The sequence below is a fragment of the Myripristis murdjan genome, chromosome 5, assembly GCF_902150065.1.
Source record: "Myripristis murdjan chromosome 5, fMyrMur1.1, whole genome shotgun sequence".
Classification (NCBI taxonomy): Eukaryota; Metazoa; Chordata; class Actinopteri; order Holocentriformes; family Holocentridae; genus Myripristis; species Myripristis murdjan.
The window spans coordinates 38,731,616-38,744,115 of NC_043984.1; the positions used below are offsets into that span (position 1 = coordinate 38,731,616).

General features: G+C 48.5%; 3 protein-coding genes across 4 annotated transcripts in view; 2 read left to right on the forward strand and 1 right to left on the reverse strand.

Annotated features, from left to right (window-relative positions):
- The first annotated feature begins 1,518 nt into the window (after nucleotides 1-1,518).
- Nucleotides 1,519-8,141, forward strand: rpp14 (ribonuclease P/MRP 14 subunit). 2 transcript variants are annotated; one of them, XM_030052606.1, is made up of 6 exons: nucleotides 1,519-1,654; nucleotides 3,222-3,346; nucleotides 5,760-5,844; nucleotides 6,215-6,291; nucleotides 6,736-6,814; nucleotides 8,008-8,141. In XM_030052606.1, the coding sequence occupies exons 2-6, from the start codon at nucleotides 3,255-3,257 to the stop codon at nucleotides 8,062-8,064; spliced, it is 390 nt and encodes a 129-aa protein (XP_029908466.1). In that variant the 5' UTR covers nucleotides 1,519-1,654; nucleotides 3,222-3,254; the 3' UTR covers nucleotides 8,065-8,141. The 2 variants fall into 2 exon arrangements, with proteins under 2 accessions (XP_029908466.1, XP_029908467.1); XM_030052607.1 differs by lacking the exon at nucleotides 1,519-1,654 and adding an exon at nucleotides 1,689-1,905.
- On the forward strand, nucleotides 8,039-9,629 carry LOC115359910 (hydroxyacyl-thioester dehydratase type 2, mitochondrial-like). Its single transcript, XM_030052605.1, has one exon. It carries the CDS (start codon nucleotides 8,074-8,076, stop codon nucleotides 8,608-8,610), a length of 537 nt encoding a protein of 178 aa, XP_029908465.1. The 5' UTR covers nucleotides 8,039-8,073; the 3' UTR covers nucleotides 8,611-9,629.
- A 1,602-nt stretch (nucleotides 9,630-11,231) lies between these two features.
- The window catches only part of fer1l4 (fer-1 like family member 4), a 39,766-nt gene continuing 38,497 nt past the window's right edge, over nucleotides 11,232-12,500 (reverse strand). Inside the window, exons 47-49 of the mRNA XM_030051774.1 lie at nucleotides 12,431-12,500; nucleotides 12,073-12,173; nucleotides 11,232-11,965 (exon numbers count right to left, since the gene is read on the reverse strand). The exon at nucleotides 12,431-12,500 is cut by the window's right edge and continues 238 nt beyond it. Coding sequence (XP_029907634.1) covers nucleotides 11,785-11,965; nucleotides 12,073-12,173; nucleotides 12,431-12,500 — 352 coding nt within the window. The 3' untranslated portion in view covers nucleotides 11,232-11,784. The remainder of the gene's footprint in view (nucleotides 11,966-12,072; nucleotides 12,174-12,430) is intronic.

Sequence of the window (12,500 nt, forward strand, 5' to 3'; positions counted from 1 at the left end):
TGCAAACAACGTGTTGATCAGAGCGTCCAGTTTGCATTTTTTGACCTGTTTGGGCTTCCATACACACAGACACACACACACACACACACACACACACACACACACACACACACACTGCAGATGCACAGCACATGACAGCTGGAGGTGAGCAGGCCATCATTATAATGATTCATAAACAATAATCATAAATAGTTTTGAGTTTGGGTTAGGGTCTGTGAGGCTGGTCTGTGAAGGTCCCAGGTCTCCTCAGGTGTGCTGGAGCCCCGCAGGACCCGGGACAGGCCCCATGTTCACCTGCTGCTCTGCCGACTGCTCGCCCACAACTCCAGTGAATCCCAGCAGATTTCTGGGCAGGTCACGCCCACATGGTAAAGGCCAGGGCTCTGATTGGCTGAGGGCTCCAATCAAAGCTTCTAACGAGGCGACACAAGTGAGCGTGTGTCAGAGGAGCTGGAGCTCACAGAGCTGGACCTGTTTCAGTCAGGGGGAACGTGGGCGTGGCTAAACTGGAAGTGATTTTTTTTTTTTTTTTACTTTGGATTTTAACCACAAAGATATTAGAAAATGGCTGAAATTCCTGCTTATTGAAACTGTATGAATAAAGAGCAGCTTGCTGCAGGCTGTCGCTGCACACGGCCTCCTGACCTGCTGACAAACAACAAGATCCACCGCCCAGCTGCACAAACAGCCCAGGGCAGGGGAGGGGTGTGTGTGTGTGTGTGTGTGGGTGTGTGTGTGTGTGTGTGTGTTTGTGTGTGTGTGGGTGTGTGTGTGTGTGTGCAAACAACATGCAAACGAACATGCAAAAGACAGCCTGCAGCCTCCTGACCTGCTGACAAACAACAAGTTGGTGGGGGGGGTTGGGGGGGGTGTCTAGCAACCGTATCTCTATGTCCACCATCTAGTCTAATCTGTCTCCCTCTGAGGACGGCAGAGTTACTGTTTACATTTTGAGGAGTCAGCTGGTCTGATTGGCTCAGGGCTTGTGGCGAACATGAGGGAAAGGCTTTTGTCCCAGCAGGTGGTCCAGGTCCAGGTCCAGGTCCAGAGAGAAGAACACGTCTGCAGCAGGATGAACAAGACAAACATCAGACTCCATGCAGAGCACAGCCGGGGGACATGTCCTCTTCCTTCGGTGTGTTAAAGGAGAGAGACGCCGACCGAACAGCCTCTTTGGTTTTGGAGCAGAGAATCAATTCAATGTTTTGTTTGGTTTCATGTTCAAATACAAAAAAAATGAATTTAGACAGACTTTGGATTTGTGTGTATGACATTTTGCTCAGAGAATAGATAGATAGATAGATAGATAGATAGATAGATAGACAGATAGATAGATAGATAGATAGATAGATAGATAGATAGACAGACAGATAGATAGATAGATAGATAGATAGATAGATAGATAGCCTTTATTGTCCCAAAGGGAAATCAGATTCATAATATAAAACACGAGGGAAGGCTGTCGAGAACCAGTGGAGGAAGAAAGAAATAGTAAAGACCATCCACTCCGATAGGTGGCGACGTGCACCTCATTCGCTGGTTTCCAACTCGCCATTACGTCATAGAAGAAGGAGGACGGTAAGCGCCTAGGTCCAAACTTCGCCGCGACACCGACAGCAGTCCGTGAAAGGTGACTTCCACCTGAACGCAGCCGGTAAGCAGAAACGCTGTGTACCTGTTCACACACACACACACACACACACACACACACACACACACACACACGGTGGCATGTCGGACACCTGCCTGTCCCGGGACAGGTGAGCCGCCAGGGGCCAACCCGCGGCTGCATGGCTAGCTGGCTAAGCTAACGGCTAAGCTAGCCGGCAGCAGGCGGAGGCTGTGTGTTAGCATCCAGCTGCTGGTGTGTCCGTGCTGTCTCACACCTGGCGGCAGGTCAGACAGGTAAGTCAGGTGACCTCCTGCTCACCGGCACCTGCACGAGACACTGCAGCGCTACAGGAGCTAGCTAGCTACTGCTAACCGGCTAACGGCGACCTGCTAGCATGTCATTAGCCCCGTCACATGCAGCTAAAGCTAAAGCTAAAGCTAAAGCTAACGGGCTGTGTGTTCACACCGCGGAGCATTTAGCATCTTTACCATGTAAATATAAATAAACTGAGTTAAAGTCCACTCCACTGGGTCCTGGTCCTGGCTCTGGTCCTGGCTCTGGTCCTGGCTCTGGTCCTGGCTCTGGTCCTGGTCCTGGTCCTGGCTCTGGTCCTGGTCCTGGTCCTGGTCCTGGCTCTGGTCCTGGTCCTGGTCCTGGTCCTGGCTCTGGTCCTGGTCCTGGTCCTGGCTCTGGTCCTGGTCCTGGTCCTGGCTCTGGCTCTGGTCCTGGTCCTGGCTCTGGTCCTGGTCCTGGTCCTGGCTCTGGCTCTGGTCCTGGTCCTGGTCCTGGCTCTGGCTCTGGTCCTGGCTCTGGCTCTGGTCCTGGCTCTGGTCCTGGTCCTGGCTCTGGTCCTGGCTCTGGTCCTGGCTCTGGTCCTGGCTCTGGCCCTGGTCCTGGCTCTGGTCCTGGTCCTGGTCCTGGTCCTGGTCCTGGTCCTGGCTCTGGTCCTGGCTCTGGTCCTGGCTCTGGTCCTGGTCCTGGTCCTGGCTCTGGTCCTGGCTCTGGTCCTGGTCCTGGTCCTGGTTTGTGTGTCGGCGGAACTTTGACCCAAGAAACATGAAGGCAGCACTGAGTCTTAATCTGTGGGCTGCACTCACTTCACCGGCATGTCCAGCATATAATCCAGCAGACACACACACACACACACACACACACACACACACACACGCACACACGACCCTCCACCTGCCGTTTGTAATCCCCACTTATTTGTGTTAATTTAGATTTTTGTTCTTTTTATTATTATTTCACACTTTGCTTTGGCAGTGTGCTTGTCAGAGAGAGAGAGAGAGAGAGAGAGAGAGAGAGAGAGAGAGAGAGAGAGATCTAAAGGGTTAATTTATTAAATTCCATTTTTCTCCTCATCTTTCAGTCATTGTCCTGTAGTTTGTGTTTGGACTCAGAATGATTAAAGGTTTGCTCCCTCAGACCGAGGTGTGTGTTGGTGTGTGAGTGTGTGTGTGTGTGTGTGTGTGTGTGTGTGTGTGGACTCACTACAGATGTGAAGTGTGTGTTCTGAGTGCTGGATGGCTGATGAGCGATGGGGGGGTGTTGTGTGTGTGTGTGTGAGCGCTGGTGTGATGTCAGTGCTGTGTCTGTGTTTCCTCAGCTGTGATTGGACGGTCCGCCGTGGCTCATTAGGATGCGAGCGGTGGGCGGAGAGCAGGAACCTGCAGCGTTCGAGCGCACGGTGCTGAGGAACGCCTCGCCCTACCACTACCTCAAGGTTTACCTGTGAGTGTGTGTGTGTGTGTGTCTGTACAGTGTGTGTGTGTGTGTGTGTGTGTGTGTGTGTGTGTGTGTGTGTGTGTCTGTACAGTGTGTGTGTGTGTCTATACATACCCCTTTTCCACCAGGGCTGGTTCGGAGCCGGTGCCTGACTTAGCACCAGTTTTTTGGTTTTCCACCGCCCAAACTGGTTCCAAACTGGTTCCAAACTGGTGCCAAACTGGTTCCAAACTGGTGCTAGGCAAGCACCGACTCCGAGCAGGGGCTAAACAGGAGCCAGAGAAAGAACCGATGACGTGGCCCACCGCGTCATCGGTGGGCAGGGTTACAAAACAAAACAGGAACTGCGAACGCTATAAACATAAACAATAATCCCAGAGAAGCCGTGGGTTATACTGATTTTACAGCGGCATGGAACGCAGCTCAGCAAATTACATTTAAGGATGAGAAGCACCCGTTTTATAACTAAACAGAGCTGTCATTCGTTCCGACCACGAATCCGACAGGTAGCCGGCAATAATTGTGTTTTTCGCCTCTGGATTGAAAGCAGCGTTATATGGACACAAACTGTATGGGGAAAGCAGCATCATATGGACACAAACTGTATGGGGAAAGCAGCGTTATATGGACACAAACTGTATGGGGAAAGCAGCATCATATGGACACAAACTGTATGGGGAAAGCAGCGTTATATGGACACAAACTGTATGGGGAAAGCAGCATCATATGGACACAAACTGTATGGGGAAAGCAGCATTATATGGACACAAACTGTATGGGGAAAGCAGCATTATATGGACACAAACTGTATGGGGAAAGCAGCGTTATATGGACACAAACTGTATGGGGAAAGCAGCATCATATGGACACAAACTGTATGGGGAAAGCAGCATCATATGGACACAAACTGTATGGGGAAAGCAGCGTTATATGGACACAAACTGTATGGGGAAAGCAGCGTTATATGCTGGACTGAGACGCGGCTCACCAACATCATCCCCGACTCACTGATCAGTCTCACCGGCTTCAGGACAGGACGGGCGGACAGAGACAGAGACGCTGCAGCCGCTGGACTGTATGAGTGTGCAGTTTGATCTGTGTTGAAGTGATGAAGCTGCAGTGACAATGTAATTTCCTGCAAAGGATTAATAAAGTATCATTCATTCATTCATTCATGATGGTTATTGTGATTCTGAGCGAGCGTCTCGCGCACCCGTCATCACGTTTTCCGATGACGTCATGACGTGGCTCTGACTTGGCTCCACTTTGCTCTTGACCGGTGGAAAAACAAACCGGTTCTTCGTTGGCACCAGTTAAGCACCGGCTCTAGCACCAGCTCCGAACTAGCACCAGGTTTTTTCTGGTGGAAAAGGGGCAACAGAGGCTGTACAGAGGCTGTACACTGTGTGTGTGTGTGTGTGTGTGTGTGTGTGTGTGTGTGTCTGTACAGTGTGTGTGTGTGTGTGTGTGTGTGTGTGTGTGTGTGTGTGTCTGTACAGTGTGTGTGTGTGTGTGTGTGTGTGTGTGTGTGTGTGTCTGTACAGTGTGTGTGTGTGTGTGTGTGTGTGTGTGTGTGTGTGTGTGTGTGTCTGTACAGTGTGTGTGTGTGTGTGTGTGTGTGTGTCTGTACAGTGTGTGTGTGTGTCTGTACAGTGTGTGTGTGTGTGTGTGTGTGTCTGTACAGTGTGTGTGTGTGTGTCTGTACAGTGTGTGTGTGTGTGTGTGTGTCTGTACAGTGTGTGTGTGTGTGTGTGTGTGTGTGTCTATACAGAGTCTGTACAGAGGCTGTACAGTGTGTGTGTGTGTGTGTGTGTGTCTGTACAGTGTGTGTGTGTGTGTGTGTGTGTCTGTACAGTGTGTGTGTGTGTGTGTGTGTGTCTGTACAGTGTGTGTGTGTGTGTGTGTGTGTGTGTGTGTGTGTGTGTGTCTATACAGAGTCTGTACAGAGGCTGTACAGTGTGTGTGTGTGTGTGTGTCTGTACAGTGTGCGTGTGTCTGTACAGTGTGTGTGTGTGTGTCTGTACAGTGTGTGTGTGTGTGTCTGTACAGTGTGTGTGTGTCTGTACAGTGTGTGTGTGTGTGTCTGTACAGTGTGTGTGTGTGTGTGTCTGTACAGTGTGTGTGTGTGTGTCTGTACAGTGTGTGTGTGTGTGTCTGTACAGTGTGTGTGTGTGTGTGTGTGTGTGGTGCTAGTGGTTGGGTTGGGTTTGCTCTGTCTGTTGTCATGGTAACAGAACGCTGGAGGCTGTCAACACGTCGTCGTGCTGCTGCATCGTTCATATCCTCATGTCTCACTTGTTTCCTGTACAAATGTATAACAGCCCTAATGTGACCCCTGGGCCCCTGACCCCTGTCCCTATCTCTGACCCCTGACCCCTGGGCCCCTGAGCCTGACTGTGGCCCTGCTGCTGTGTTTCAGGCAGCTGGAGAGCGCCACCACCAGGCTGTGTGCTGTGGAGCTGAAGCAGCTCATCGTGTCCGGCCTCAGCAGCCTGTTTGGAGAGGTGAGAGGAGAGAGGAGTGATCAGCTGATCAGCGTCTGATCGACACGCAGACGCCTCATGCTTCTGTTGGAGCGGCCACGCTTTTATTTTGAAATAGAAGGTCAAAGAAACATGTGTTTATTCACCTCCAACTGAAAATCAGCCAGTCAGATGAAGCAGAACACACTCAGAGTCACACCGCGTGACATGAATGATGTCAACACACTGTGTGTGTGTGTGTGTGTGTCTGTGTGTGTGTCTGTGTGTGTGTGTGTGTGTGTGTGTGTGTGCGCGTGTGTGTGTGTGTGTGCGCGTGTGTGTGTGCGTGCGTGTGTGTGTGTGTGTGTGTCTGTGTGTGTGTGTGTGTGTGTGTGTGTGTGTGTGTGTGCAGGTGGGAGCAGCGCTGCCGTTCGACCTGCTGAAGTACGATGAGGAGGCTCTGACGGGGATCCTGCGTGTTCACAGCAGGTCAGCACATCCAGTGAATCAGTGCAGGGGCCGGGGGCCCCCAGGGGCCTCCAGGTCCTCAGCAGCATGAAGAATAATTTAAATGTGTGTGAGATGTCTGAACCAAACACAGCTTTTTAAAAAAAAAACAAAATCAGTTTTTTATTTGTTTCACAAATTTTCTGATTATTTTATGTAATTTAATGTTTTTCTTTTTTATAATTATTTTTCCTAATTTGCTGATCACCTTTTTCCTTTTTTTGCTTTTGAAAGAAATCCAGTGATTTTGTTTGTTTTGTATTTTTTTTACTTACATGACAATTTTTTCACCAATGTTCCAGCAATTTGTTTTCTAACTCGCTCCTGGAACCAAGTGCAGTGAGTCTCTTAACTGAACTGTGTTTTGTCTGTGTGTGTGTGTGTGTGTGTGTGTGTGTGTGTGTGTGTGTGTGTGTGTGTGTGCAGGGGCTTGGTGAAGCTGTGGAGCTCCCTGACTCTGCTGGGTTCCTATCAGAACGAGGCCTGTGCCTTCAGAGTTCTGCAGGTCAGGACAAAAGAGAAAAATAAAGATGTGTAACATGTGACTGGAGTGTGTGTGTGTGTGTGTGTGTGTGTGTGTGTGTGTGGCCCACAGCTCTCTGCTGCCCCCTGCTGCTGACCTCTTGGTCCATGACCTGCAGGTCTCTCTCTCTGCTTCCTCCTCGTCCGGCTGCAGAGCTGCAGTGAGTGAATGCAGACGTGCAGCAGATGAGCAGTGAAGAGTGCAGCTGTGAGCGAGGCAGCGCTGACATACAGAGTCAATGCAAACGGACTCACGCTGTGTGCCGTGAATCACGTGAACATTCACTTCATTCACGTATTCGTTTACGCTGAAATGTTTCAACTTGAGCCAAACACTGGTGGCTGCATTGGCATCCGTAACATGAAAAATCAGTTTGTGTTTGGGGTCTGTTCAGATCGTGTCTTTATGAATACAGACACACACCTGTGTTAAACCCCTCAGGTGCTGCAGGTCGTCCTGCTCTCTCCCCTGCCTGTCTGTCTCTCTTTACTGTCTGTCAAATGAAGCAGAAATACTAAAAAGTAATCTGTAGAAAATATTCAAACATTTTGACAGGCTAAAAAATGAATTGGTCGTGGGTCGTGTCACAGAATTGCGGACGGAATCGCGGAATTAGCCAAATAAAACAATATATTTTTAACGCGGAATTTGACATAATAACAACTGCACCGGCACCGCACGAGCCAAAAAGCAAAGAAACTTTCCAGCTACAGCAGCGCTCTGACATAGATTGTCTAACAAAGTGAAGAGTTCCTACTCTGCTGTATTTTCACTGGCTAACAGCAGCACACTGGCTTAGCTTGTCTATTCAGAGAAGAGGTATCACTTTGGCTTATTTTTCATATTCAATCTGTGTTATCACAGGCATACTACTGCTCATTCATTGGTAGTTGAATTGTTAGGTCTGTTTGATAAGTAATTTACATTTTTAAAACAAATAATAATTTAACATATTGTTAAAAAATTAAATTAAAAAATGTCTGGAGTCACGCTTACTGGTAAACATCCACTCCTTCAAGATAATTTATTATGTTCTACAACTCATAGATATACACTAACACTACATACTGACTTTGAGTAACATATCTCTATGCCGCCGGGTCGTGATGCGGCTCACTGTGTGTGTGTGTGTGTGTGTGTGTGTGTGTGTGTGTGTGTGTGTGTGTTGTGTGTAGGTGTCTCCGTTCCTGTTGGCGCTGTCGGGGAACAGCCGAGACCTGCAGCTGGACTGAGGACAGAACATGAGCTTCGTGTGGAGGAGCGTGTTCTGGAAGTCGTGGCTGTCTTCGTCCGCCTCGGCCGTCAGAGCGACGCCCCTCGCCGTCTTCCCGTTGGCTCCGCCCCTCGCCGTCTTCCCGTTGGCTCCGGCCCTCCGGCGGCTCCACGTGGGCCAGCGCGCCTCCCTCACCAAGGCCTTCTCCTCCCGCGACCTGCGGCTGTTCGCCGAGCTGACGGGCGACACCAACCCGCTGCACCTGGACCCCGCCTACGCCGCCACCACCTCCTTCGAGGCGCCCATCGTGCACGGCGTCCTCATCAACGGCCTGATGTCGGCCGTGCTGGGCACGCGCATGCCCGGCCGCGGCTGCGTCTTCCTCTACCAGGAGATCCGCTTCCCGGCGCCGCTCTACGTGGGGGAGGAGGTGCTGGCCGAGGCCGAGGTCCGCAAGGTCAAGATGTCGTTCGCCTTCATCGCCGTCACCTGCTCGGTCAAGGACAAGGTGGTGATGGAGGGGGAGGTGATGGTGATGATGCCCGAGGAGCAGCAGAAGGGATGAGAGCAGGAGGAAGAGGAGGAGCTGAAGAGAGAGAGAGGATGAAGGTAGAGGAGGAGAAACCTGTCTTCTGCTCTGTGGAGGACAGACAGGAGATCTGATCTGATCTGATCTGTCCAGCAGGAGGAGGAGGAGGAGGAGGAGGAGGAGGAGGAGGAGGAGGAGGAGGAGGAGGAGTGTTCAGCAGGAGACGTGAGGAGCTGAGGTGTGCCGCCGACACAGAGGAGCGCTCGTCACTCACTCCCAGTTCTTTAAAAAAGCTTGAGAGGCAAAATAGATTTAGCTGAACTTTCTGCTTCAGACTGTTTGGACGAGGATCAGCGTCACTCTGCTGTCTGACACCAAACATGAGGAGTTTGTTTAAGTAGAATAAAGTTAAGACATTTTTAAGTTCAGATTTATTGATGGAGAGCTAAAAAATCTGATTCAAAGGAAGGAAGCAAAGCAGAAGGCTGAAGGACAGGAAATAACTGATCCCACGTATTGATTTTTCAAAGTAAAATGACATGTTCTTATAAATGTATCATCTCAGAATCTTTACATCCATGTTTAGTTTGTCAGATTGCATTTTATTTACAGCGACTGATCATGTTTAGTTTGTTTGACAGTAAAACGAGGATTAAATACATATGAAAACACAAACTGAGGTGTGTGTGTGTGTGTGTGTGTGTGTGTGTGTGAGAGAGAGAGAGAGAGAGAGACACATCACCATCAGGTTATTTATTGAGTAACAGCAGCTTCATGTTCAGAATGATCATCAAGTACAAATTAGAATATTAATATTAATAATGATTCAGTGCAAATTTAGCAGAGAACATGCCGCCCGTCCAAACGATGGGGTCATCAGAGGTCACATGACGGGTCACATGACACAGGACAGAGCATCATGCATTATGTTTCTATGCTTTGACTCGTTCTTCACCTGTAAGTGAGCGCGTTTATTTATTTATTTTTAGTCTTGGACTTTGTGTCGTGTCATTTAGGATGAATTGATAATAAAGTATTGAATTTTGAATATTCCATCTCTGACCTGTTCGTTCCCCAACAAAACCCCAAAGACACACAGCTCACTGATTCATTTGTAATATTAATTAATATTCTATCATGTGATCATACAAGAAACTCTATATATTTCTAGTTCTCATTATGATTCTTTATGATTATATTTGACTTAAAAATATATAGATATATGTTCAATTCAATTTTATTTGTAGAGCATCAAATCATAACAAAAGTTTTCTCAAGGCACTTTACAGAAACCCAACAGACATCGACCAGATCCATGAAGCCAAAACTCCAGAGCCGCAGCCAGGAAGACGCCCTTCAGCAGGCCCAGGACCACAGCCTCATGTACATCTATACACACTACTCCCAAAGAGTTAGGGATATTCGGCTTTTGGGTGAAATTTCAGGATGAACCTAAAATGCATTCTAACCTTTCCAGGTGAACTTAATGTGACCTTCTGTAAACTTTTGAATGCACATGTCCAACTGTTCAATGTTTCAGTACTTTTTGCACAAGTTGCTGTTCTCTAACAAGGAGTTTAACTGCCATGCCTCAGCAGACAATAAGTCGACTTGTGAACAGCAGGAGACGTCGCTGTCAAGCTGTAATTGATGCTCAAGGGCACATGACAAGTTGCTGACACTGACATTTTTTGTTGTGGTATACCCACCACTGTTGTTGGCTTTTGTTTCAAGAAATTGTTTGAGATGAGGAAATCACCAGTGTATGCTTCTACTTAAATGCCCTACTTTCATGATATAATATCACTGTAGCGTGAACTTTTTACATTTTCCATAAATTTCACCCAAAAGCCAAATATCCCTAACTTTTTGTGAGTAGTGTATATATGTGTGTATGTATATATATATATGTGTGTGTGTGTGCGTGTGTGTGTGTGTGTGTGTGTGTGTGTGTGTGTGTGTGCGCGTGTGCGTGTGTGTGAATCGAAGTCTTTATTTCTTTGTTTGTTTTTTACGAGTTGTTTGTTTGTTTGTTTGTCCTGCCGTATGTCTGTGGCCAGCATTGATGATGCAGCGCTGCTCAAATACAGATCTCAGATCAGAGCAAACAGGAAAACAGAGGTGTTAAGCTCATTAGCAACAGGAGGTGATCACATGACCCAGATATGAAAACATGATCTGTTGGAGGAAAACTGCCTGTGTTGTTCTTGTCTATTCACTTGATTCTGAAGCACACTGTGACAGTGCTATGAGAACCTGAGGGTCCAGGTCCTGTTTGGTCCTCCAGGGGCCTCATTTATCAAACTGTGCGTAGGAAAGATCACTCCAGGTGGCGTACGGAGGAAACACAGGAAATGCGTGCGCACAAAAACTTTGCGATTTATAACAGAGTGCGCACGCACGTCCTACACCTGCTTCCATTTAGAAATCACAATCAATCCTAAAGGTGTCACACGTGAGGAGGCGCTTTGCCCCGCCCACATGGTGCCTATATAAGGTCAGGGGAACACCCTCGATGAATATGCAAATGTACCACGGACACAATGGAGCAAGAGAAGAGAGCGAAGAAAAAAAAACTTGACACAGTGAAGTAGAGATATCCTGCTGCTGTGGGCGTCGCAGTTTCCTGTTTGTCCAGATTTGGTGCGTACGGCGGTCGGAGCGTGGAGCTGTGCACGTTCTCCCGTTAAGTTTGTTTTTTATAAATCCCAAACGTTGCTTACAAAGTGGCGTACGCCATCTTTTGTGGGTACGCAGCGTTTAGAAATGAGGCCCCAGGTGTTTGGCGGAGCTCCTCTCAGCCTCGGCTCAGGTGTGTTGCTGCTCACTAACCTGCGCCAGGTGAACGTGACGAGCAGCATCAAGCTACTGAGCCAAAAACATGAAGGAAACATGGATTTATTCTGCAGTCGACAAAACTCTTAGCTCAAGTTCACACTTCTAAAGAACGAGAACCGTCATTAAAGAGTTCCTCTGGTGGTTCAGCGGGCTGAATGGGCTTTTCTTTTTTATATAATGAATCTGATTGGTTGTGGCGGCCTCTGGGGGAGGCGGGGCCTAACCTCCCCACAGAGCATAGGGAGTAGCAGCCTACTTCAAGCCCTGAGTGAGGTCAACATCGAGATCTATTGATTGATTATCAGTAAAATGTGATTGAGACGGGGAGCAGCTGATCAGTCACATGCAGGAAAGAGAAGCTCCGCCCCCTCGTCATCCTTTGATGATGACGCTGGAGATCTGCTGCGGCAGTGTGTAGAGGATGAGGAAGAGGAAGAGGCCGAGGATGACGAGGATGACCAGAGCGATGATGTACTTCTTGTACTTCCTCCAGATGAAGAACACAAACGTCTTCATCGGGTTGACGAACCAGGAGAAGCTGGTGGTGGGACGACTGGGGGAGTGGGGGGGGCAGAGAGTTAGATACTGTGTGTGTGTGTGTGTGTGTGTTTGTGCGTGTATGAGTGTGTGTGTGTGTGTGTGTGTGTGTGTGTGTCTTACTTTGGCTTGTCCAGAGGTTCGGGCTCCTTGCGGGCCCGTCCCACCGGGTTAGACTCCGCCTCCTCCAACGTCACCAGCTGAAGCTCCGCCTCCACCTTCCCCTGCACCAACAGGAGCCATTGATCATTGATCAGCGGCAGCAACATGAACATTTTGAATTGAAAGCTACTTATGGATTCACATGTGGAGTCAGAAATGACCAAATAGATAAATAACTAAAAAACTATTTTACTGATGATTAAAATGATAGATGTAAAGGTAAGGTGTGTGGATTTAATGCTTGTGAAAGCATTCAAATTCATGCTTTTAGTATGAATGTGAATGTGAATGTGAACGTGAAGAAGCTGGGTGTGGTCACCATGAGCAGGTAGGTGTTCCCGCTGCTGTCAGTGAACTGGAGGTCCTGCAGCTTCATCTTGTTCCTCTTG

Coding starts and splice junctions, on each gene's coding strand:
- rpp14 (XM_030052606.1), top strand. CDS start 3,255: ATGCGAGCGGTGGGCGGAGAGCAGGAACCTGCAGCGTTCGAGCGCACG. Junction 6,292..6,735: donor ATCCTGCGTGTTCACAGCAG/GTCAGCACATCC, acceptor GTGTGTGTGCAG/GGGCTTGGTGAAGCTGTGGA. Junction 6,815..8,007: donor GTGCCTTCAGAGTTCTGCAG/GTCAGGACAAAA, acceptor TGTTGTGTGTAG/GTGTCTCCGTTCCTGTTGGC.
- LOC115359910 (XM_030052605.1), top strand. CDS start 8,074: ATGAGCTTCGTGTGGAGGAGCGTGTTCTGGAAGTCGTGGCTGTCTTCG.